The sequence below is a fragment of the Sinohyriopsis cumingii genome, chromosome 4 (assembly GCF_028554795.1).
Source record: "Sinohyriopsis cumingii isolate HCF-2022 chromosome 4, ASM2855479v2, whole genome shotgun sequence".
Taxonomy (NCBI): Eukaryota; Metazoa; Mollusca; class Bivalvia; order Unionida; family Unionidae; genus Sinohyriopsis; species Sinohyriopsis cumingii.
Window position 1 is genome coordinate 58,115,018 of NC_142964.1, and position 25,615 is coordinate 58,140,632.

General features: G+C 36.2%; 1 protein-coding gene across 4 annotated transcripts in view; it reads left to right on the plus strand.

The window, feature by feature from the left end:
* Positions 1-25,615, plus strand: part of LOC149801222 (uncharacterized) — a 64,852-nt gene that overhangs the window by 22,122 nt on the left and 17,115 nt on the right. For all 4 annotated transcript variants that reach the window (XM_089955286.1, XM_089955287.1, XM_089955288.1 and 1 more), the window contains 4 exons: positions 996-1,159; positions 3,755-4,030; positions 16,060-16,170; positions 22,159-22,281. In XM_089955286.1, coding sequence (XP_089811412.1) covers positions 996-1,159; positions 3,755-4,030; positions 16,060-16,170; positions 22,159-22,281 — 674 coding nt within the window. The remainder of the gene's footprint in view (positions 1-995; positions 1,160-3,754; positions 4,031-16,059; positions 16,171-22,158; positions 22,282-25,615) is intronic.

The following is a 25,615-nucleotide window of genomic DNA, read 5'->3' on the forward strand; positions in this document are numbered from 1 at the left end:
ACCTTGGTTTTTATTTATAGCAGCTGTATGGCTTGGTTAGGAGAGAACAGGCTGGTTTTCTAATTTTTAATCTTTGTTTGCAGATTCTTTGTTCCAATTCATATCTGGTACAAAACAGTCTGTAGGTATTTGGCACTAAAAGTCAAGTCAGATTTATTCTAGTCAATGCATGTGTTAGAGCAAAAATGTTTTTCAAATAATTTCACAGATGGATTAGAAAAAGACAAAAAACTGTTTCAGAGATGAATACATGAACTCACACCTCTCCAGTGGCCTTGGATGCAGGAGGTTGTGGGTTCGATCCCCAGTCGAGTCGTACCAAAGACTTACAAAAATGGTACTAACATCTGCCTCGCTTGGTGCTTAGCATTAAGAGGTTAGTGTTAGGACTGGTCAGCCTGGTGTCAGGATAATGTGACTGGGCGAGACGTCATGTTTCATGTCTGCTGCATGATGCCCGAGTGCTAGACATCACTATAAACTATCACACTGGAGACATTGTAGCGATATGACTGAAAAGTTGTTAAAGCTACATTAAAAATCCAAATCACACATACATGAATTGCACAATATAGCATTCCATTCTACACATACACACATATACATACATACATACATACATACATACATGCATGCATGCAGCCCAGCCAGTAGCTTCTCGAGGGTCGGTGGTTCTTTCCGGGGATTTCCTGGGCTCTTCCTCCACCATTAATACTGGCCGCCATATATAGCCTATTGTGTGCTGAAAAATGGTGTTAAACCCTACAACAACAGCATGCATGCATGTATGTATGTATGTGCTGCTTCTTTGTTTGAAATGTCATGTGTAAAGCTATAAAAATTTCAGTTTTGGTGTGTACTGTAGTTCTGTAAAGTGGAGAAATCTGGATAATGCCAAGACAAAGACCTACCATGACTGATGGGGGTTACTTGGGACTTCATAAAATATCAATTTAACGGAAGCCCTGCCAATGCTGTTCATGTCATTGTTTCAGATTTCTGCAAACGTATTGCATCCAAGGAGTCCAAGATTGGAGCAGAGAATCTAAGCTCATCGGGTGATGAGGGTCTGGCAGCTGTCAAGTCAGATGATGATGACAGTCTTATTCATCATCCGTTTAAAATGAAGCAACATGCAAATATTGTTATGGATATCAGGGTAAGTATCATGGTCGTATTAAGATCTTTGTGGATAAATTGTAATCAGTATGTGTGTCTATGTCCATTAGTCAGTTGGTTCTCTTTATAACTTGATTTCTGGCTGTCCAGATCGAAAGAGGTTGTTGACATTTGATATGATGTGTCACATGGGTGAATAGTGATGACAGTAATTGTATCTAATTAGTATAGCTGTAAAGGATGGGAATAATAAAATAAGAACACAAAACACTCCACCTGCAAAATTTTAATTCAAAAGCAGTATGTACTGAAGTAATAGTGCTAAGAGAATTTAAATTTAGAATTTAGAGTTTAAAGAGGCACCAAATAGCCTCCTTTGTGCTGAGGTGCCATAAATTGTTGCCAGACAGACAGACAGACACACACACACACATTGTGCACTAGTTATGATTTGAGGGACAAGCAAGATTTACTTAGCAATAAAAAGTTTAGGGACCCCAGTTGGCCAGGTTCTAAGGTGTTTGCTTTACTGACATCTCGCTTCTGTCCAGGGTAATGGGGGTAATAGTAGTTTACTATAGGGATCTCCATTCTCCTATATTTTGATGGCTGGCTGATGTGTGTTGTCCACAGAGTTGGTCTCCTGAATGACCTGACCCTCCATTAGTTTACAGTCATTCTTCTAGGTCTAATCCCTAACCTAGAGAAGCTGGATCTCATCCTTCTCAGAACTTCTTGTACATAGAGATGAATTTCCTCACAAATCAAAGTTGGGTTCAGATTCCACCAGACAGGAGCACACAGATTCTTCCTTTCATGGAGGATCTTATGGCCAAGACATCTTCTTACCTTGATCTATTTCTCTTAGGAACTCTTAATGCAGATTTATTTTCCCTATGGAGGCTTCATCTGAACCTGCTCCAATTCCTGCTTCTGCCAAACTGAGTTGATGGCTAGATCAGGAATGGTTTCCTTAGTCACAATTCACAGTCATGAACCTGACTCTTTTCTGTATATAGAGGAGTCTTATTAATCTGGACTCTGTTTATCCGGAAACCTCGCTATCCAGACATAATTCAATGGGAATAGAATTCCTAAACGTTAATTTGCTCCGTTAATCAAGGAATCCGTATTTTCTGATCCGGAAATCAGAATCAGGGGCCAAAGTGTAAAATAATCCAGAAATAATTTGTCCTAAAATAAGAAAATTAAAAAAAATCATATATGAAAATACAGCCAGTTGGATAACACAGATTCATTTCCATTTCATCCTTGTACCTGTGATCTTTGGCCCTGTCCTACCATTTGATCTTTGTACCTGTGATCTTTGGTCTCATGCTACTTTTTCATCATTTACCTGTGACCTTTAGTCTCATGATACCTTTTCATCCTTGTAGTTGTGATTTTTGATGCACGAGAGCAAAGTTATTTTCTCATTGGGTCCAATCATGACACCACAACATGTGTCCAGACCATCTACCAGTTAAAAGTAGTGATCACTCATACTATAAGAACAAGTGCATTTGTTTTTCTTAAACCTATTTTTGTTTGGGATCATCAGCCTTCCTCCCAACTGCTTAGTTCAGCAATGCAATAGTAGCAGGTAATGTATTACTATTAAAAGGTATTTTTTTTGTATGTGTATGGTTGGGGGGAGGGGGTGTACAACAAATTTTAATTGTGTAGTACTTAATAGCTACTAATGCAAAAATTCCCTGCTCCCAGTGATGTCCTGTTATCTCGGTCAAAAAGGAAGATATTCCCTATGTTGGCTATGACTAAGGAATCGGACTGGAATATTCTTTCCAGTTCTGGGCCTTCAGTAATCGGAGGAATGAATATTTATCTTGGACTTGGGACTCTGGGACTGGGGACTTGGCATCCTGGAAAAGGTAATCAGTAGTAATCCATTTCTCAACCATATACCTTCATCAAAGTTTGTAGATGACTTACTTGTAGGGCATGAAAGAATCCCATTGATTTTGGGTTAAAAATATCAGTATCACTGACTGAAAGAAGAAACTTGGTTTTTACATAATTTTATTTCTAAAACATTTAACTTGACCAAATTTTGTGAACCCTTGCACTTGAGGTATAGAAGACACCTAATGGTAATGAAGAAAAATGGGTTTTGCGGGATGATAACTTTGCTGGAGTAAATGCCTTGACCAAACATTGTGGATGGCTTGCACTTGGGATAATAATGAATAATATAGGTTATGGAGTAAAAAGGTCAGAGATAACTGTCATGGTAGTTCAGTAAGCCAATAATAGTTTAGTTTTAGGTTGCAGACCTTGACCAAAGGCCTAGTTCATTGAGATTTGTTGGTCATACCCTACTAATATATGCATGGTCGACTATTAAACATGAGGTAGGCATATGTGCCATTCATGGTTCTCTCTTTCAAACAAAATGTTTTATATTCATGTATTGACATTTCACATGTTCTTATTTGGACGAAAGTAATTATCAGTCATTTTAATTGTAGAATTGAGGTATGGAAAGTATATACGTTAACTTTGTGTCAAAATATCATGGTGCTAAATTTTTATTGAAGTGTATATGCTAATTTTTGTGAAAATATCATGGTGCTAAAATTGTATTGCTGATAAATCTCTTTTGAACAATTGACAGAATGCAAAACAATTACCAGTCTTAAGCCCAGCAGAAAGAGCTGAAAAATCGGCACAGCTTAGAATTCAGTTCCCTGTGTCTAGTGGCAGTGTTCATCGGATGAAGGAGGAATGGATTCCTGTGGAAACCACAATATCTGCTACGGCAACAAAAACCACAGTTACAACATCCATTGCAAAATCCGTGACTGTCACTCCACCTCAGGTCTTTGTGCCTACTTTGCCTCCTCCTCCTCCACCTCCAGATGATAAAGTGTTCCCAGATCCACCTGCCCAGGTAACAATAATTTATGTAATTTGTTAAGCTTTTGTATTTTTCTTGCATCTGGATTAGCATTGTGAGGCTTAGGTATCACAGGCAAAGATGCATCTGGATTAGCATTGTGAGGCTTAGGTATCACTGGCAAAGATGGTGGCAGCATCTGCAATATTTTAGTTGTGTGAGAATGTTTTTGCAAGTCAAATGTGGGGTGGGGTGGGGATACAGCATTGCAAGTTGGGGTGGGGATACAGCATTGCTTCAGTACAAAAGAGACAGACATCTAGTTCCACAAACACTTGTTTTATGGTGTTTCTGCTTCAAATACGTTACCAAAACAGATTTTTTTAAGAACACGTTGAATTTCACTGCCTTGCAAATCCAGCTCTCTGAACATGAAAGACATTTACTGTGTCTTCAGTTTGTTTTAGCAGCAAAAGTGCTAAAAGGTTTGCTTGCCAAGATGTAAGTCAGACAAAGAGTCGCCCCTTGGATGGAGCAGTATGCATCAAAATTCTGCTGATCTTCAGTTACTACTTCCACTTGGGTCTGGTCAACATGCTTTTTCTACGGGTCTCATAAATTCCATCCACATTTTGCCTTTTCACCAGTTTCAGAGATGCCAACCATTCTAGAAATAAAATTTCCATGAACATAACGCATTCTGGATTTTGTTCATGAAATGCCACATAATCATCATTTTGCAGGATCAGATTTTGAGTAGGAGGTTTTTATAAGGATGCAGGTAAAAGGGAATTAAAGTGCAACAGCATCGAAACTTATAAATGAAATACTGCTGTCCTTTTCCTCCAAGCAGTTGTATTTAAATTACAGACTGGTATACAGACTTCATTCTGTTCACAGCAGAATGTACTCTACAGTGAACTTGGCACAAGAATGCAGCAATAAAGAAGATATGATGGTACAGAAAATGTTATGGAAAACTTGAGTTTTTTAAAATCATTATTAAGGTCTTCAGAGTGGAAGCTGTTTATGTTTTTATGGATTGAAGGAATGGACTCCGCATACTTTTTCCCATCAGCCCTAGTGACAGATATATGATATTGGCACCATCAGGATTGATAAGTCATCATGGATTATCGTTCCATTTATTGAAATGCTCATTCTGCAGGACCTGCTCTTGTTCCAGACAGTTTATGCTAGGATTCCAGATAAGCCTGCTGATGGGTTGGCATCTCTGCGGTTTGCAGGATACTTGGGAGTTTTCTCATCTTAGGGAAGTATATTGCATCTGTTTTCTTACCTATTTTGCACTTTAGTTGTTTAAGTCCATTGTAAGATAAGGTAACCAGCACCACTCTATACTAATTGACCTGTGGTGTAACGTTTTTTACAATTCATTTCAGAATTCAATATTTCTTGTAAGCTCTGTCTAGTAAATATTAATGTATTCCTGGTAACAAGTTAATTTCTCTAATTTCTTCTGGTATTTATCTTAATTCATAGCATTCATGTCACATTAAGCCCAGCTCATAGCTATACTGACATTGCTGTATTGACATTGCAGTACTGTCATTGCTATATTGACAGTGCTAAACTGTAATTGTTATATTAACAGTGCTATGCTGTCATTGCTATATTGACAGTGCTAAACTGTAATTGTTATATTAACAGTGCTATGCTGTCATTGCTATATTGACAGTGCTAAACTGTAATTGTTATATTAACAGTGCTATGCTGTCATTGCTATATTGACAGTGCTGTACTGTCATTGTTATATTAACAGTGCAATACTATCATTGTTATATTGATAGTGCTACACTGTCATTGCTATACTGTCATTGCAATATTGACAGTGCTATACTTACTCTGCTTTACTGATGATATTGTCTTGCTCTCTTTAATTACAGAAAATCAACATCAATGAGCAGGATTAAATTTGTTGTGCATAAGACATTTACTACAGAAGAATCGGAAGACTGAACAAAAACAAGTTCAGTTATTCATCAGCTATTGAAAGGGAGCATGGTGGATACATTATAACATGCAATGCCAAGTTGATGAAATGATTTTTGTTCAAGCATCATTTGTATGCTGCCTCTGCTGCATTCGTGGGGCACTTGTATTGAAGCCTGCATATATGGCTTCCTTGGAAACAGATTGTTTGGGGTGCAGTCTTGATGATTTTATCAGTTCAGTAGACATTAATCACAGTTTTACAGGAAAAATTAAGGCCTCATTGAACAGAAACAAGTATGGCCTATTTGAACAGACACAAATAAGGCCTATTTGAAGTACCAATAAAAACTGTCCTAAGATGAGGCAGAGAATGCATTTTATTATTAGGAACCATGGAACATTGTATTTTTTAAATAAAAGCTTCTTTTGATCTCAAGTATTTGCTTTCCTTTTATCACAGCATATCTCTCTCTCAGACATTAGGCTGCTCTGGTGGCCAAGTGGTTAGAGCATCCACCTCGGATGCGGGAGGTCATAGATTACGATCCCTGGCCAAGTCATACCAAAGACTTAACAAAAATGATACTAACAGCTGCCTCGCTTGGCGCTCAGCATTAATAGGTTAGTGTTAGGACTGGTCAGCCTGGTGTCAGGATAATGTGACTGGGTGGGACATCATGTTACATGTCTGCGGCATGATGCCCCAGTGCTAGACATCACTATAAACTGTCACACTGCAGACATCGTAGCGATATGACTGAAAAATTGTTAAAGTTACGTTAAAAATCCAAATCACACACACACACACATATATACACACACTTTCAGATATTGGGTCCAATTTCTATTTATCTTTTAGCTCTCTATTTAATTCTTTGGGCAGAATATTCAGAAATATTCATATTCCTTAGTGATCTCAACCTTTTCCACTTTGTTTGTCTTGCAGTGTTTATTATTAATGAATATTTTGTTCCCTTTTGTCATTTTTCACTGGTAAAAGCACTGGAGGCTGTGGTGGAAATATTTCAGTAAATCAGCATGACATATACTTTTCTTTGTTACAAGAGATAATAAATATAATATTGCTACAAACATTTTTATTACAAAATACACAGGGTTGTAGATTATAAAATAAAATGGTGGCTCAATCAACAAGATTGTCTGAGGTACAGTATTGGACAGCAAGTTTAAAATGGTTGCTATAAACTTTCACTGACAAAATAATTTTTGGGATTTTAGTTATAAGATAATCAGTGCTGCTCAGAATTATTACAGCTTTAAGTCAACATATTCCCAAATATGATGTCCATACAGTTTATTGGGACATTGTTATTTTACAAGAAAAGATGCCAAAAAGTTAGGGTAACACAGAACATGGAATAATTTTAGCAGGTTCAGTAAATTGGTATACAGAAAGCTTTTTTGGAACCCAGGTTCTTAAATATAGTCTAGAAAAAATGTGGTCAAGCAGCTGCCTGAACTTCACTTGTTTCCAATCAACCCACATGTGATGATGAAGTCCATAATTGCCAGTAACCTAACAAAAATTGAAGACAAAATATCTCTTGGTGCATAAACAATTTCCACATTCATTTCTTTACATCCCTTATCAATGAAAGATGGCAGAGCAGATGCAAGATGGAGCTCCAAATATAGTGTTGAAATATGAAATATGGTCCAAAATATATTAATACTAAATACTGTTCATACCTTATGGACTGCCTATGAGCTGTGGGGGGTATGTGTGTACCTCTGATTGTTCAGTGTGGGGAATAACTGACAGGTCATCCAAGAAATGCAGCATTGTTGCGGCAGATTAGATGTATATTGTAAAACTGTGGCAGCTTGTTATGTGGTAGCTTGGATTAAACTCTGCATGATTTAGATCAGTCTTAATAGCTTGTTATATCTTGTATTTGATCTACAGCATTTTTAGAGAATTTCTCCAACATATTTGATAAGTTTGAAAATATAATTGGTGTGTCCTTCCTCCATAGTAAACTGGTGGAATATAGTCTTCACTCCTGTCTAATTTGTACAGGGTTCCATTTAAGCTGTATTTGCAATGTACGCTCTCGCTGGTCTGTAGAGAGAAGAGCAACAATCACAGTCAAGCAACTTACCTGGGTGAATGAGAGAGTCAATGCACACACAATGATGTAAACTTCATTATTGCTGCAGATGCCACCTTGATTTCCACCCTCCTTGAAACAGAGTTGGAAAGGTTGCCCATTCAGAAAACATCCAGCAATCTGTCCTGTCATGTGCCTCCTACACACTTGCATCATGCTGACACCCACAGTACAACAATCAGCGCATATCAGCATTTAGCTGACTACTGGGCCTGTACTGTCATATTATGGTGGTCAGTCCTGGACAACCCATTACTCCATTCAAACTTCAGTACTAGCTGTGGTGATCATTCATTAAATAGTCAGTACCAGATGTTGGCACCAGATATCAACCAACCAAGAATCAAATACATTCCAGGTCCAGTACAGCCGTGACCTCTGCCATCCAGCACCATGTCTGTGTACTGTGATCTAGTTTCCTTGCATGCTCTTTTTTTGGACTATAGTTGCAGACAACATCCTATACCCAGTCATACCAGTCATACCATGGTTCTGTCACAGATGTTCTTTGTAACTGGCATGATATTCTATGAACCATTTTCCCACAGTATTCAATACTGTACCCATGCTAGCATTGTGGACTGGCAACAGACCGGTCCATCACCAGTGACTTCCAGTTCCCATGTACCTGGTACCCATCTAAGATCTTTGACAACACACAGTAAATGTCTGGAGATCACCATATCCCAACATGGATTGACCTCCAATCTCATTAATTGTCATCTACCTGCCTTTCTTCCTCATTCATTCCTACTTTCAGGAGGCTTCCTTATTACTCCATTTTTCTGAGTTTGAAGACACATTTCTATTTGCCATCTGCCTTCCTCAATCTGATGATGTCCATGGAAGACTCAGCCTTCTGTGCATTTATTGAAGAAGATTTACAGCGGTTGCCTTAAGAGTTTTGTCTTCTCTTGCTCTGTCTGTGGCCTGTTTCAGAATTGCTGCTTCTGTCACTTTCTTAACTTTGAAAAACCAGCCTTCTTTGAGACAGCTACCTATCAGGTTGAGTAGCTGACACTGTACAGTGATTGGAAAGACAGTCTCAATATCCAAGCATATATACACATTGGCTGCAAGTCCTTTCTCAACATGTAATAAGTGGTTCATAATGTCATATCAACTGGCTTCATGCTTGACATTGTCTCAATGGTTATATTTAAGTAGGTTGACCATAACCTAGACTCCTCTTGGAGTAACCCTTTTCACAACTTCAGCCTAGCTTTCTACAAGACACACATGCTGGTCATTTTAAGTTCTACATGTTGACAGAGACATCAGTGTCATTAAAGAATCCAAAACCTTTTTTGTGTATGGACTTTAAAACCCTTTCTCAGCATGTAACATCTGGTTTGAACTGTCATATCAGTTGGCCTCAATGCTTGTCTTGGTCACAGTGGTTATCTTTCAGTATTTTGAGCATGACCTAGACCCCTTCATGGGAATCCCACCAACAGACATGCCTGAGAGTCAGTCTTGCACTTGGTTTCTTTACTCAACAGACATGCCAGCAAGTCAGTCTCACACATGGTTTACTCAACAGACATGCCATTAAGTCAGTCTCACACATGGTTAACTCAACAGATCAACTCAATACTTAGTGACCAGTGCTACAGCTGCATCCATTAACCTCCAGCTTGCAGAAAGAGATGCATTCCTGTACATGACCATGCTAGTAAAAGAGCATCACAGATTTGTCCTTCAGTTGTAACATCTATCTACCAACCTCCTCATCAAAGAGGCAAACCTTGCAAAAGCCAGGCAATGCAGAACACAGCCCCTGTTTCCAAGAAAGACTGGAGGAGTAGGTAGGGCCCCTCACAGAATTGCGAGATACGAAAATCCTCTTCAAAACCCTGCTCCACAATGAGGATCCAAGTTTAGCAGAACTGTTGATGACTTGATATAAGAAGAAAAGGGCTAATTCTGCCTTTTTCCAATATACCTGTTTTAGGAAGCTTTTAACACTTCCCACAAAATGGAAGAGAGGTTGTCCTTGTGACTCATGACTCTGGAAATAAAAGAAATGCTCTCCTTATGAAAAGGACAGTAATTTTTGTTCACAACATGAGAAAAACTCTTCTGTGTAAAATTCAGGCAGTGGGATGGAGGTCAGACAACATTCTGTGGCTTTTATCTCAGAGATCTTTCATCTCAGTTCAGCATAGTTCCTCATAATGACAGTTACTCAGCTTCAACAGGATTTGTAGGAGTAGAAGAAAACTCCTCTAAACCATGTCCATTTGTCAACCATGTGCAACTCTAGGCCATGTCTCACAAAGAACTCCTAGATCCTTCACATAAGTTAGGAGACTGGAGCCAGAGACATCTCAGTTTCATTTGAAAATTTTCATCAGTGTTGTTCAGCTCACTTTACAAATAGTATGATTAGGCCACAAAAAATGCCCTTTACAAAAGCTGCATTCCAGTGTATCTTTTTCTGTTGTTTTGATTTTATGATGTAGTAAGCTTGAAGCATGTCCACTACATTATTTCACCTGCAAAAGATGGGGCTTTCCATTAAAGTTGGAGGGTGAGTTGCCAAAGAAGGTAACAGTGATAAAGGTTTATTTTTTATAAAGTAGCTGGGTGTAAAGTAAAGTAGCCAGGTGAATCTCTGAGCTCCCAGCTGATAAGGAAAGCCCAGAAAAGATAGCTTGTTCAAGAGTTTAAAATAAATGTTTCAGTGTAAATTAATAAGATTTGCTCACTAATTATGATTCGTCTGACAGTGACCACTAAATAGAAAATAGTTGCTCATTAAATATTTCTTGCCTGACACTTACCACTAAACATAAGAGTTGCTTATTAAATATTACTAAGACTTCCTCATTAAACATTTATTTGCCTGACACTGAATACCAAACTTGTAAGAGCTGCTCAGTAAACATTTTTTTTGCTTGACACTGATCACTAAATAAAAGACTGATCTGCCAACTCTCCTAAGTTATCGTGAACATCCTGGATTCACGTGGCAATTTTTTATATATATTCTTGCACATTCTATGTTTGGTGAGTCGTTATCGGTCGAATCCAGTAGTCAAGATATTCCACATTTCCATTATCAAAAAGCTGTCCTTTGAAGTCGATTTGATGTGTCTTTAGTTGGCAGTGTGTTCAGTTTATTATAATGTGTAAGTTTTTTAATACAGAATTTGGACAACAAACCTTTCTTCCATGAAAAAGTTTAAACATGAAGTCTACTACAGTATGGAATACACTTTGGAATTTCTGTTCATTTGGTTCAGTTTGAAAGATGATGCTTATGATGTCTATCTCTACCTCAAAACCTCCGCATGAAACCCTGTACTGGATTCAGTTTTCATTTAGTTGGCAGATCTGATAAGAGTTGCTCAGTAACATTTCTTTGCCTGATATTGATTACCAAATAGATAAAAATTGCTCAGTAAATATTTCAAAGAGTTGCTCAGTAAATATTTCTTTGCCTGACACTGATCCCTAAATTGATACAAGTTGCTCAGTAAATATTTCTTTGCCTGACACTGATCACTAAATTGATACAAGTTGCTCAGTAAATATTTCTTTGCCTGACACTGATCACTATATTGTTGCAAGTTGCTTAGTAAATATTTCTTTGCCTGACACTGACCACTACATTGATACAAGTTTCTCAGTAAATATTTCTTTGCCTGACACTGATCCCTAAATTGATACAAGTTGCTCAGTAAATATTTCTTTGCCTGACACTGACCACTACATTGATACAAGTTTCACAGTAAATATTTCTTTGGCTGACACTGATCACTAAATTGATACAAGTTGCTCAGTAAATATTTCTTTGCCTGACACTGATCACTATATTGTTGCAAGTTGCTTAGTAAATATTTCTTTGCCTGACACTGGTTATTGAAAGGAGGATCTTGGGCAACATATTTTATACCATTATATTTTCTGAGATACCTTTCTTAGAATTTTAATACTTTCATATTTCATTTTGTAAGACATATTAATCATATTCATGTTTATTTGGAAGGGTTTATCTTCCAAATGTTTTTGGCAAAATTTAGCTTTATTAGCTCAATGGCCTGTTGTCTGCTGTCCATCGGCCTGCTGTCTGTTAGTACAAATTTATTATTGTTACTTCTTCCATGCTATTTGAAGGAATGCAATAAAATATTTCACACACATTCATCCCAAAGTCTAGTTGGTCCCTAAATATAAATGGTGCCCTTCAGATATCCAGTATGACCATCACAGTAGCCATCTTTATAATTGTGTTATTACTAACCTTTTGAAGAGATAGTCTTGATGTTTTCACTAAGACATTTTATGATGTCTGGTTGTCTTAAATGAAACGGATGCCGACCTGACATACAGTACGGCCAGAATCTTGAAAATCCTGTCGATGCTGGTTCACCTGAATAGATGGTCCAGATGATGTGCATTTTCAATGAAAGCCTTAATATGGTCTTAAATGATAATGCTGATCTGACATCAATATGGCTGCCACAAAAGTTGTCTTGAAAATCTTATTAATGCTAATCCTGAATGGATGATTGTATTAACATGAGGTACTTTTGATGATTGTATCAACATGAGGTACTTTTGATGATTGTATCAACATGAGGTACTTTTGATGATTGTATCAACATGAGGTACTTTTGATGATTATATCAACATGAGGTACTTTTGATGATTGTATCAACATGAGGTACTTTTGATGATTGTATCAACATGAGGTATGTTAGATGATTGTATCAACATGATATACTTTTGATGATTTTATCAACATGAGGTACATTTGATGATTGTATCAACATGAGGTACTTGTGATGTTTGTATCAACATGAGGTACTTTTGATGATTGTATCAACATGATATACTTTTGATAATTTATCAGCATGAGGTATGTTTGATGATTGTATCAACATGAGGTCCTTTTGATGATTGTATTACATTATATACTTTTGATGATTTTATCAACATGAGGTACATTTGATGATTGTATCAACATGAGGTACTTTTGATGATTGTATCAACATGATATACTTTTGATGATTTTATCAACATGAGGTACGTTTGATGATTGTATCAACATGAGGTACTTTTGATGACTGTATCAACATGAGGTACTTTTGATGATTGTATCAACATGAGGTACTTTTGATTGTATCAACTTGAGGTACTTTTGATGATTGTATCAACATGAGGTACTTTTGATGATTGTATCAACTTGAGGTACTTTTGATGATTGTATCAACTTGAGGTACTTTTGATGATTGTATCAACTTGAGGTACTTTTGATGATTGTATCAACTTGAGGTACTTTTGATGATTGTATCAACATGATATACTTTTGATGATTTTATCAACATGAGGTACGTTTGATGATTGTATCAACTTGAGGTACTTTTGATGATTGTATTACATTATATACTTTTGATGATTTTATCAACATGAGGTACATTTGATGATTGTATCAACATGAGGTACTTTTGATGATTGTATCAACCTGAGGTACTTTTGATGATGTGTTGTGGGTCCTAAATGAAAATGCTGCCAATCTGATATCCAAGCCACCATAGCTGACATCTTGACGGTCCTCCTGAATTGATGATCTTATTTGTCTTGAGGTTTTAACTGAAAGAATTTTTATTATCTAAATGAAAATGTTGTCCTTTTTATATACTATCTAGTTGACCCTATATGAAAATGATGCTGATCAGACCTCCAGTTTCCGGCAATGGTGGCTAGCGTTTAAAACTTACTATTGCTTCTTTTCCTGAATTGAAAGTTGCATTGACATAAATTTGTCACTACAAGATTTCTTATGTATGTGGTCTGTGAAGGAACTTTGAAAACTAGCCCAAATTGACTTTGTGGTCGGGTCAGAATTCATTACTTGGATTTTTTTACTTCATTGAGACGGTGAACAAGTGACCTTTACGTAAACAAGTGAATTTTGACAGGACTTTATATTTAATTGTAATCCAATGAACAGTCTGATAGTCATTAGCACTTTGAAATCAGTTTTAAAGTCCAAGATCTAAATTTAGGTTATTTGCTATATTGGCTTGTAAAATTGATAACGCAAACAAGTTAGTATGAATGGAGCTGTATCAGTGATTACACAAACAAGTATGAATGGATCTTTATCAGTATCAATGATAATACAAGCAAGTATGAATGGATCTGTGTTATTGATAATACAAACAATTATGAATGGATCTGTGGCAGTGATAGCACAAGTATAAATGGACCTGTATCAATGATAAACAAGTATGAATGGAGCTGTATAAATGATAACACAAGCAAGCATGAATGGATTTGCATCAATGATAAACAAGTATGAATGGATCTTTATCAGTGAAAACAAGTATGAATGGATCTGTCAAAGATAACACAAACAAGTATAAATGGATCTGTGCCAATGATAACAAAAACAAGTATGAATGGATTTGTGCCAATGATAACACAAACAAGTATGAATGGATCTGTCAAAGATAACACAAACAAGTATGAATGGATCTGTGTCAATGATAACAAAAACAAGTATGAATGGATCTGCATCATTGATATAAAAAAACAAGCAGGAATGGATGTGTCAGTGATAACAAAAAACAAAAATGAATGGATCTGTGTCAATGATAACACAAAAAAGTATGAATGGATCTGTGTCAGTGATAACGCAAACAAGTATGAATGGGTCTGTATCAGTGAAAACACAAACAATTATGATTGGATCTATAATAAGCCCATTTTGTGGACATAGTTGATGAATACATTGAACGATGCCAATGAGATTAAAAAAAATCAAGCACAAAAATAAATATTATAACTTAGTATGTTGGCATGTCTTATGTCTGATAAGTTCAGTGATTTTTTTATATTTGTGACATCAGGTTCACACATAAAGGTCATGACAAAGAAGATTTTTTGCACTTGCCAGTATCTTGTGAACTTGTTAACTCAGACATGTGAAAAAATATTTTTGTTACTAAATTTAGTAAGTTTGAGTTTCTGAAAAATATTAGAAATGGCTTCACACACACATACATTCATAATGCATGCACACATGTGCATACATACATACTTGTGCGCTTACTACAGTAGTAACTGATGACATGGTATTTGGCACCAATCTCTGTGTGCAAAGGGAGACTATTCTTGTTGACATCTTGGCAAGCAGACAACCTTTCAGTGCTTTTGCAGCTAAAACAAAACCACATGGTTTTGGTGGATTTGTTAATTACACAATTTAATGTCTAAAGTAAGTAAATAGACTTTGCAGTTTTCAAGATGAAACTGTTAGATCAATTTCTTCCCTTATCTACTATATTTCTTAAAGGTAAACTCATCAGTTGAAAGAAAAGACAATCATGGGTTCTTGTTTTCTTTCATGTAAACTTTTTTTTATTATCTTGATGTCTTTTCTGCATCATCATTCATTTTGTGAAGGGTTTTGCCTTTATGGTAAGCTGTGTAATGCCTTTTAAAAAGAAATATATTATTGTATGTACTCGCTGATAAGTCAAACTACACAGAGCCAGATCTGGTGTTGCATGCTGCGCAGATCTGGGTGTCTGTATTTTATTGTGATTATTAGTAAAACAAAAAATATAGACCCTGATATGCTGACACATTATGTGATGGCAAATCAGGATCTGTGTTGTTTGCACTTGTACTGGACCTTTTGTTTATGTGAAGAGTGTATGCATAAAAAAGCACAGAGATAGAATACATAGATATCATAGAAATTTGTGATGTGTCTCAATACTTCTTTGTAATGCTCTTTTTTACAAAGTTTATGACCTTGTGATCCTTTACTTCACAACCTTCAATAGTCGATGCCAACACAAACAACAAAATAAGCATAGGTTCATTGTAGGTATTTGCTGTAGGTCTCTGGTCACATCATAAGATAGTGCCAATATCAGAGTATAATCATATGTAGGCATATAATTAATTGTGATTGCCCAAAAACAGGTGCTTCCAGTTGCTAATGCATGTATGCTTTGATGTTTTGCCTTACAGGATATTGATATTAGTGCCATCATCTCGGAAAGACTGCATGCTGTCAGGAAGCTTCAAGAAAATCCCTACGATCCTGTGGCTCAATCCGTCATGGCTCAAGCTCAACAAAGGGTAATTTTGCTGTTCCTGCTAATCACACTTCAGACCTGAGTCACTTTGCTTTCCTGCAGTTTCTTTCCTATGCATTAGAAAGTCAAATCAAAGAATATAAATTATGTGATATTAAATGGTTTTGTGTGTTTTAATTGAAGCCTGTAAGAAAAATGATGTACTGAAAGCAATATACACCTACCCCATGATGACTTGTACACAATAGGGTCCAAAAACATAAACAGCGCTATAAGCAAGGGTGCAAGTTCCTGGGATCTAAAAAAATTAAGAACCTCCTCCATGATAACTTGCACACATCAGGGTCTGAAATCATGGACAGCACTTTAAGCAAGGATGCAAGTTATCGGTGGACCTAAAGAAAAATTGAGAACCGATGCCATTCCCACTGAGTATCAAGAATGACCATGGGTGGGTGGGGGTATAATGTTGTTGCTTAATGGCAACAAGAATTCTGATAAGTTAATTGTTTCTAATTCTGTATGATTTCTTGGGATAAATTTGATATGTTTTAAGGGAAGTGAAAACATAATAAGTTCATTTTTGCAATAATATGTATACTCATCATATGAAAATAAAAGCACATTTTAAACATGAACAAGATTATGATGATAGAAGAGCTGTGTATCTCATTGTTTTAGCTCTACTGGTCATAGATGAGAAGAACATACGGGATGGTCTGTTGTCCAGTGTCTATCCGTCTATCCGTTAGCACAAGTTCGTTAGTACTAATCCTCATAAACCTATAACTTGCTGGTTGATTGCAATGAAACTTCACATACATTCATTCCGTGGTCTAGTTTGTCCTAATCGAAAATGATGCTGATGTCATGTCCATTATGGCTACCACAGCTGCCAGTTTAAAAATCATGTTGTTGCAACTCTTTCTGAGTCAGAAGTGACAAATAACATTGATGTTTTTTCACTAGAAGACTTCTTATAATGTCTAGCTCAAGGGTGTCAAACTCATTTGCTATGGAAGGCCAGATTTTATATTAATCAGGGTTCTCATGCTACTGGAAAATCGAGGAAAAATCGACTGTGAAAAGACCTGGAATTTTGCAAATATTAATGCAAGACCTGAAAATTTTCCGCCACCACTTGATGCCCAAACCAATCATGTAATTGAGTCATAACTAAACTGATCGTGAGTTAAATTTATTGAGTTCTGACCAGAATATTTGGAGGGTGCAGTAAGTATCATTTGGGTGCTTGCAATGAACATATATGCTGAGTCAATCCAAACACTCAGTGGATTAGATTCATCTAGTAGACTTTTATTTTCAAAGTCAGCTCGATATCTGTATCTTTCCTTACGTTGAAGCTATGAAAACCACCCTAGCATCACAAGAGGCAAACATCATGGTGGCAAAGCATAGCCGCTTACCGGATGGCCTAGTAAACTTTAAACTTTGTTAGATCGAGTAATGCATGCATTAAATCGTTATGAAAATTACTTATTTTCTAAGAAATTGTGAGTATTAAAATCAGAGTTGATGAAATATGACCTGGTATTCGCAATTTGCATTGCTAGTCGCATGAGTATGCAAAATCTAACAACCCACATTTTCAAATGTTGTATAGAAAAAATAAATATTAAATGTAATCATAAACTGGTTGTAATAAAAATACAAAAACGAAAAAACAAAATTTTCCATATTTACATATTCCAAGAACAACTTCTGGAGTTTTGTTGTATCACGGGACTACCACGTTGACATTAGTCTGAGTTTCCTCTGACCCTTGTCACCCCATTTTTGATAGTTGGACACTTATGTTGGGGTGTAGGTGCAGAGTCCATTCCCTGTCGAAAATGTTGAAATTCGACAAGACCATTTGGTGTCGGCATGGGGTAGCCGCTTACTGGCCGGCCCAGCACACTTGAACAACCTTTCATTAATATATGCCTACATGAAATTGATAGGAATATTATTTATTTTCTCAAAAATTGTGAGCATAGCATTCATCATGTCTTTAATCCACTGACAGACGAGACAAAAGTGCATTGTTGCTGAAATTTTACCAGGATCTGGATATTTGCATTCTGAGTCACATGACTATACAGATCTCGCAGCCTACATGTCAATGGCTTCAGAGGTCATATAGTCACTTGATATCGACAATAAACAAATTTCCAAAGTCGTTCTGCATAGAATTCGGACATGATATAGAAGTCACTTAATGTTTATAAATACATATAATGCATACTTAATTCTCAACATATTCATCCTGAGAACAATGACCAGAAACCTGTCAGTATCGCAGCAGGGTGGAGAAAACCATTTTCGAGAAGTACCGAGCATGCGTCAGCAATGTTTTTGTTGGTGTCACATAACTACCACATTAACATGTGCTCTCTGGTTAGTGAGTCTAGTTTTCTTCAAATTGCTGCAACAGTTACTTATTTTCGGTCATTTTCACAATAAATATTTTGAAAAGTTTATATTTCTTCATTTTTCTATAAAAATTTTGTGACTTTCATTTATATGTTCAATTGGTTTTCCTGCAGCAACACTAGAAATGGTTTATTGTTGATATCATGTGACTGCATGACCTCTGATGTCCTTGACGTGTAGGTTGTGAGAGTTGTGTAGTCACATGACTAGGGTGGCAAGTTTCAGAGGAAATTCAGACTGCATTAACATGTACTCTCTGCTTGATAGATCAGACTGGCCAGATTGCTGGTTTTTACAAAAAGTATCTGACTTTGATATAATTGAATTTCTCTACAACAACATTAAAATGGAGTTTGTAGTTGACATCACGTTTCTAATGGACTTTTGATGTTCTCGTTTGAGATTTATGGATTGACTAGCAATGCAAATTGCAAGTACCGGGTCAGGTTTCATCAATGCCATTGTTTTGTCTAGTCTGTCAGAGGAATAAAGACATAACGATTATAATGCATGCCATTTCTGAGAAAATAAATCAATTTCCTATCGATTTCATGCAGGTATAAGTCAATGTAACATAAGTTTAAATTTTCTAGGCCCGCAGGTAAGCGACTACCATATGTTGCTACTGCACGGTGGCAGCAAATTCAAAATTTTCGATATGCAATTGCAATGACCCCACACCTGAACCAGATGTCCCAATATGAAAAATGGGTTGGGAATATTCGGAAGAAGCCTGGATTTGAAAACAGACTGCTATTCATCATAAACCAAATTTGTTGTCCAAATTGTTGAATCTCAGAGCTGAAATGAGAAATTGTCGACCCTTGTATTATATTAAAAAACGATACACAAGACCCTGTATCAATACAGGTTTGGGGACTGGTTTAACAAATTGCAAGAAGACAAGTTGGTTTTACAAAAAATTCAGTCCTTGTTTATAGAACAGTATATAATTTTGAAGGTCTTTTGTCAAAATTTAAATAAACCCTTTTGAAAATGTTTTTTAAATGATGGATTTGTAACCAGATCATCTTAAGGAGATTAGGTTGTTTGAAAAATCTTGTTTGGGATTTAATTGGCACAGATAAATTTGGGGTTAAACTCTCTTCGTTACAAGACAAGATTCTAATTATTTAAGTTTATTGTTTTTTTACACTGTAGTAGAAGATGTTTACTTTCTATAAGATGCATATGTATATTGCTGTAGAATTCTTTAGAATTAAAGGTTTGAAAGGAAACAAAACTAATTTATGTTCATTATGTTGTTCCCACTTAGCAACATAATGCAGGTCAGCAAAATAAAGTTAGCATTTTTATTTTGTATATTTAAATGACTTTACATGCCATTTTATAGGAATCTAATAAAACTTTTCGTGTGATACATTTTGTGGTTTTGTACATGATCATCTTTTCTGGCTTTGAGTCTTGAAAGAGAAGCATCTTTAGATTTAGAAAATACATGTTTTATAAATTCCATTCAGTAATGATCATATGTGAACCTTGAAAAAATTAATTTTATCCTGGAAAAACCCTGGAAGTGACCTGGAAATTTATCTTTAGAAAAGCATGGGAAGTTTGTATTAATGTACTTCACTTGGGCAATACACATCATGAACAAGAATAAAAATTTGACACTAACAAGAGACCTGGTCTGCAGGCCTGACTAATGAGTCTGGCAGGCCATATCTGACCCATGGGCCGTTTGTTTTACACCCCTGGTCTAGTTGGTCCTAAACGAAAACAGTGCTGATAAGATGTCCAGTATGGCTGCCACAGTAGCCATCTTAAAACTCTTGTTATCACTACTGAATGGATGGTCATATCAATATGGTGTATTAATTAAACTACTAATAATGTTTAGTTGGTACTAAGTGGAAATGGTACTACTCACACATCCAATATAGCCATCTTCAAATTCTTTATTTTCTCTACTCCTGCATGAATGGGTGTATCAACATGAGATTTTCACTGAAAGTCTTCTTATGATAGTTGTCATTGAAAGTGGTGCCAATCTGACATCCCGTATGGCCACCTTACAATATAGTGTTCTTGCTACTTCTCCAAGATTGCTGGTCATATCAATATTGTGCTTTCACCAAAAGAGTTATAATTCTTTCTACTTAGTTCTAAATGGAATTGGTGCCAATCAGGTATCTGATATGGCCACCATGGCAGTCATCTTAAAAATCTTGTTATCAGTCATTACTCATCCAGCTTGGGAGGCCATATTATAACTCATTACTCATCCAGCTTGGGAGGCCATATTATAACTCATTACTCATCCAGCTTGGGAGGCCATATTATAACTCATTACTCATCCAGCTTGGGAGGCCATATTATAACTCATTACTCATCCAGCTTGGGAGGTCATATCAAAATGGGGTTTACATCAGAAAACTTCGTATTATGTCTTTTTGGTCCTAAATGAAAATGATAACAATTTTTTATCCAATATGTCCACCACAGCAGCTAATGTGAAAATTTTGTTATTGCTACAAATATCCAAGATAGTTTCAATACTCAGCAGTTAAAAGGAAGATATGGTTTTATATGGGAATTCTTTTATGCCAGTAGAGCATCAATCCCTTCAAGGGACCTGGTTTGCACTTATGACATTCATTGTGATTATTAGGTTTCACATTTTACAGGTTCCCAATAGTTTTCTGATCCAGATTTCCCCTGCATGATTGTGTCTGCATATGTATTTCTTCCTGCATTTACTATGTGAAAAAGCTTGCCAGTAGCTTCTGGTGGGTCGGTGGTTCTTTCCAGGGTTTTCCCGGGTTCTTCCTCCACCATTAATACTGGCCGCCATATATAGCCTATCGTGTGCTGAAAAATGGCATTAAACCCTACAACAGCAGAAGCAACAACAGTATTTACTATCTTAAAATCCACTTTCCATGAAACGCAGAATACAAACTCTGGACCTGTTGCTACATCCCTGCACCAACATAAACTTTGATTTCAAGTATTGTTGAACTTTTTGTTATTACATTTTTTAGCAGATGTTTTTATAGCAATTGGAGAAAGTGTACATTTCAGCATTTTGACATGAATTGATCAAAATTAGATAAGAGCTTTCCTCAGATATTCTTATTAAAACATCTTGAAAATACAATTATAACAAGTCATCAATACATAAATTATAATGCTTACATAAGTTTATGTGTCATAATCATATTTAAGTCAGTCCCATTTTTTTTATCTCACCTGTTAAATGTCAGACAATGTTTTTTTTAATCAAAAACTCAGAATTCATAATGGAACAGCAGATTTAACTTAAAAATGATGTGTTGTAGATGGGCTTTAATATGGTATCTTGGTCCTTCCACTGGTAGAATCACATGCAAGGAAGTGCTAAAATTACAATAATGATCGTAGATTGTTGTATTAATTCATTCCTGTCATCTCATTTATTTTAGCAGATAGCTGGCTATTAAGTTCAATTTTCTTTCACTGACATGATTGGGATTGTCTGAAAGTTCAGATGTTAAAGTTTTGGAAAAGTAATATTTAAGACATGATAACATCATTTGCAGGTAAAACAGAATTTATTTAATCTCTGTTGTTTAATTTCTTGCTTTAATTACAGGCCAGCTTGTGGGCCCAATCGAAGCTACTGCCTGGTCAGTTTTTGGGGAGCACAGGGGCCACTATATTATCACAGCAGGAGTTGATGGGGCCAGACAAAAAACGCCAGGCATGGGCAAAGAAGGTAATATGGCAGGAGAATGACGAATCAAACATCTGTTTAGCATTGCTTGCTCTGGTCTTGAATATATTTTACAAGTTTGTTTACTCCTATAGTAAATATTCGGAGATAAAAGTTAAATTGTGTTGTCCTGCTATATTCTTGGATTGGGATAGTGTGATGCCTTTTATTCTTTAATTCATAGTTATGTCCAACCTCTGTGTCATGAAATTTGTTTTGCTCAATAACTTTTAAGGACATCATGGATTTAAATATGACTTTCTTATTCAGAAGGTTTAATTCAGTTTTCTTGTTTGCAATCATAATAGCAAATGCCACTTGTTTGACTTACAAGTTTGTCTTTATAGCTTGAACCAGTCTTTTTTCTGTTGTATCATATTTGAAGGGGCTTTCATGTTTCCATGGCATATTTATTGTTTGTACTTGTATATTCAGAGCAGATACTGTAACTCTAGGCTATTATAGCCCATAGGGCCTAACTCAGACCTTGTGTTTCAAAATTCATATTTATTCAATATTGCAGAAATATTCTTTGATAAGTGCACTGCGTCTCCTTCAATAAGTCCAGGAGGACTAAATTGTAAATGTATTGGAAAAGGTGCATATCATTGGTTTGGTCTTTCTTGTGCAAAAATTGGCTTCAATTTTGTAAAAGATGCCGACTTATTAGGCTTGGCAGTACCATATGAGGAATATATGTTAACATTTTTGAGCATTTTGGATCTCTTCAAAAAACTTGAACATTCATGGTACAGTTATACAGTTTCTACCAAATAAGCAAGTAATAGGACTACGTGACACCATGGATACAAGTAATACATGACTACATGACACCATGGACATGGCCTTGTACAGAAGCTAGTTTGGATATTCTTTGTTGGACAGAGATGTAAAATTTCATACTAATGAAATTTAAAGAACAATTCAGTGCATTTAAAGAGATTTTTAAACTGTCAGTTCATTTATTTGTTAGATGTTATTATCTTTTTGTGCATATATATTAAATCGATTTGTAAATGGAGTAAGATTTTTTATAAAGTTACTGTTTTTTGTTTTGTTTTGTTAATTGGAGAATAAAAATTAGTATCCTGGTAATTTATTTAAAATTGTTTTAACATGTAACAGTTCCAGCTACAGTTTTAATGTTACGTTACATTGGCCCTTGCATATGTTTATCACTGGAAATTAGGGAATTGTAATCATTAAACTTTGCAACAAAACTGTAACTGGAAAAATAATTCAAGCTAAAAGGTTAAGAGCAAGCAAAGCTAAATGGCAATGTCAGTTTATTTTCAGATGACTTGGTGTCAGAGCAGCATGACGACACTGTTTATCTACTGCAGAAGGAAGAACAAAGGAGTTGCTCAGGCCACTGCTATACCCCTTTTTTGCTTTTTCTAAACATTATCTTTTTTTTTTTAAAGAATACTGTTGGGTAAACTAATTAGTCTTATTTGCATACATAATGGTGTTCATCCATAAGTATTGTTACAGCCGCTTCATTAACTACTATATTTACTTATAAGTTGAGCCCACAGACCCAGATCTGGGTCTGTGCATTTTGTTAAGACTAATCAGTAGAACAAGTAACATAGATCCTGATCTGATGACTCATTATGTGATGGTAGTTCAGCATCTGTTTTGTTTGAATTTGGACTCGTGAGCAAGTAGAATACAATTTGTTGTCATGAAATGTTTCTGCAATCATTAAACAGCTTTTGTTAGTGTTCACTGAATTAGGTAGAATCATGTAAGATGCCAATTCTACCAAGAATTTGAAAGTTGACTTCCAACTACATCTTTGTAAAGTAAAACCTGAAGTATGATGTGACAGTTAATAACAAATATTTAGGTTTTCACATATACTTGGCATCCAAACATGATGCAACCAATCATTTCCAACCATACATGACACAACATGTCATTTACATTCAGACATAATGCAACCAATCATTTACATCAAGACATGATGCAAATGCAACCAGTCATTTGCATTTAAGCATGATGCAGCCAACCATAGACATCCAAGCATGATGCAACCAATCATTTACATCTAAGCATGTTGCAACCAATCATTTACACTCAGACATGATGCAACCAATCATTTACATTCAGGCATGATGCAACCAGTCATTCACATTTAAGCATGATGCAGCCAGTCATTTACATCCAATCATTATGCAACCAATCATTTACATCCAGACATAAGGGGCCCTGAGTGGCAGAGTGATTTAAAGCGCTCACCGTTCGGATCACTGCCATCTCACCTCTGTCTGCATAGATTCAAGTCTCAGGCTTGGCAAGCGTGGGTATGTGGAAAAGCCTGCTTGTAGGATATCGTGGGTTGATGGTTCTTCCCGGGGTTTTCCAGGTTTCTTCCTCCACCAGTTATACTGGCCACTATGTATAGCCTATCTTGTGCTGACAAATAGCATTAAACCCTAGAACATCAACAACAACATCCAGACATGATGCAACCAGTCATTTACATCCAGACATGATACAACCAGTCATTTACATCCAGACATGATACAACCAGTCATTTACATCCAGACATGATACAACCAGTCATTTACATTCTAGCATGATGCAACCAGTCATTTACATTCAAGCACAATGCAACCAGTCATTTACATCCAGACATGATACAACCAGTCATTTACATTATAGCATGATGCAACCAGTCATTTACATTCAAGCATGATGCAACCAGTCCTTTACATTCTAGCATGATGCAACCAGTCATTTACATTCTAGCATGATGCATCCAGTCCTGTACATTCTAGCATGATGCAACCAGTCATTTACATTCAAGCATGATGCAACCAGTCCTTTACATTCTAGCATGATGCAACCAGTCATTTACATTCTAGCATGATGCAACCAGTCCTTTACATTCTAGCATGATGCAACCAGTCATTTACATTCTAGCATGATGCAACCAGTCCTTTACATTCTAGCATGATGCAACCAGTCATTTACATTCAGGCATGATGCAACCAGTCATTTACATTCAAGCATGATGCAACCAGTCCTTTACATTCTAGCACGATGCAACCAGTCATTTACATTCTAGCATGATGCAACCATTCATTTATATCCAGATATGATGCCACCAGTCATTTACATTCTAACATGATGCAGCCAGTCATTTACATTCAAGCATGATGCAACCAGTCCTTTACATTCTAGCATGATGCAACCAGTCATTTACATTCTAGCATGATGCAACCAGTCCTGTACATTCTAGCATGATGCAACCAGTTATTTACATTCAAGCACAATGCAACCAATCATTTACATCCAGACATAATACAGCCAGTAATTTACATTCTAG